General features: G+C 36.9%; 1 protein-coding gene across 1 annotated transcript in view; it reads left to right on the top strand.

Moving 5' to 3' along the window:
• Positions 1-867, top strand: part of LOC106012686 — a gene marked incomplete at its 5' end in the record, with an annotated part of 4,715 nt that extends 3,848 nt beyond the window's left edge. The window contains 1 exon segment of the mRNA XM_013086380.2: positions 449-867. Within this exon segment, the coding sequence (XP_012941834.1) occupies positions 449-736 (288 nt within the window).

Genomic DNA, 867 nt, shown 5'->3' with positions numbered 1-867 from the left:
TAATGAAGGTATATCATAACATTCTAATGATGGTATATCATAACATACCAATGATGGTATATCATAACATTCTAATGATGGTATATCATAACATACCAATGATGGTATATCATAACATTCTAATGATGGTATATCATAACATACTAATGATGGTATATCATAACATTCTAATGATGGTATATCATAACATTCTAATGATGGTATATCATAACATTCTGATTGTGGTACATCATTACAATCTGGCCAGTGGTGGTTGGTGGGTGTTCATGAGTGATTTGCTCCTTCTTTTCTATAAAACATCTAACATACTAGTCTCTTTTTCTTCTTTTCTTTGGGTATTACTCTATAGCAACACCTGTAATCTTCGGCACTTATATATGATCTATTTGTGTCGAAAGTGCCGTAAAACCTTCATTAAAACTTTTTTTTACCCTTGAAATTCCCCCAGGATGTAGAGGGAAAAAAGGCTGTGGTGTGTGTGAACTTTGAGAAGAAACTGTTTCAACAAGCCAGTCTTCTCTCCCTGCTGAACCCAAGCGTCACAGTGAAGAGCGGTGATTTCCTGGTGCTGAAGGGAGCTTGCTGGGTCGACATTGGCCGAAACAGAGTGGTCATCATGGCTGACCATCCTGACGACATTGATGTCTTGCCTGAGGAAATTGTTGTCGGTTTTTCTCAACTTTTGGCAGAAATTATTAGAGCTACCCAAGCGTCCCAAAGAACGGAAGAAGCTTAACTCTTCCTGTGTACTGTTTTCAAAAGTAAAAGTGGAACTTACCGCCCCTCCCGTCCCAATAGAGGATATTCAATATGTTCTTGGGTACGTTTCTTTTGAAAAAAAATATTTTTAAAAAAGAAATAAAAAAA

This window comes from Aplysia californica, unplaced genomic scaffold (assembly GCF_000002075.1).
Source record: "Aplysia californica isolate F4 #8 unplaced genomic scaffold, AplCal3.0 scaffold00461, whole genome shotgun sequence".
In the NCBI taxonomy this organism is placed as follows: Eukaryota; Metazoa; Mollusca; class Gastropoda; order Aplysiida; family Aplysiidae; genus Aplysia; species Aplysia californica.
Note: the sequence above shows the minus strand (reverse complement) of the source record. Positions and strands in the feature narration are given on the sequence as shown.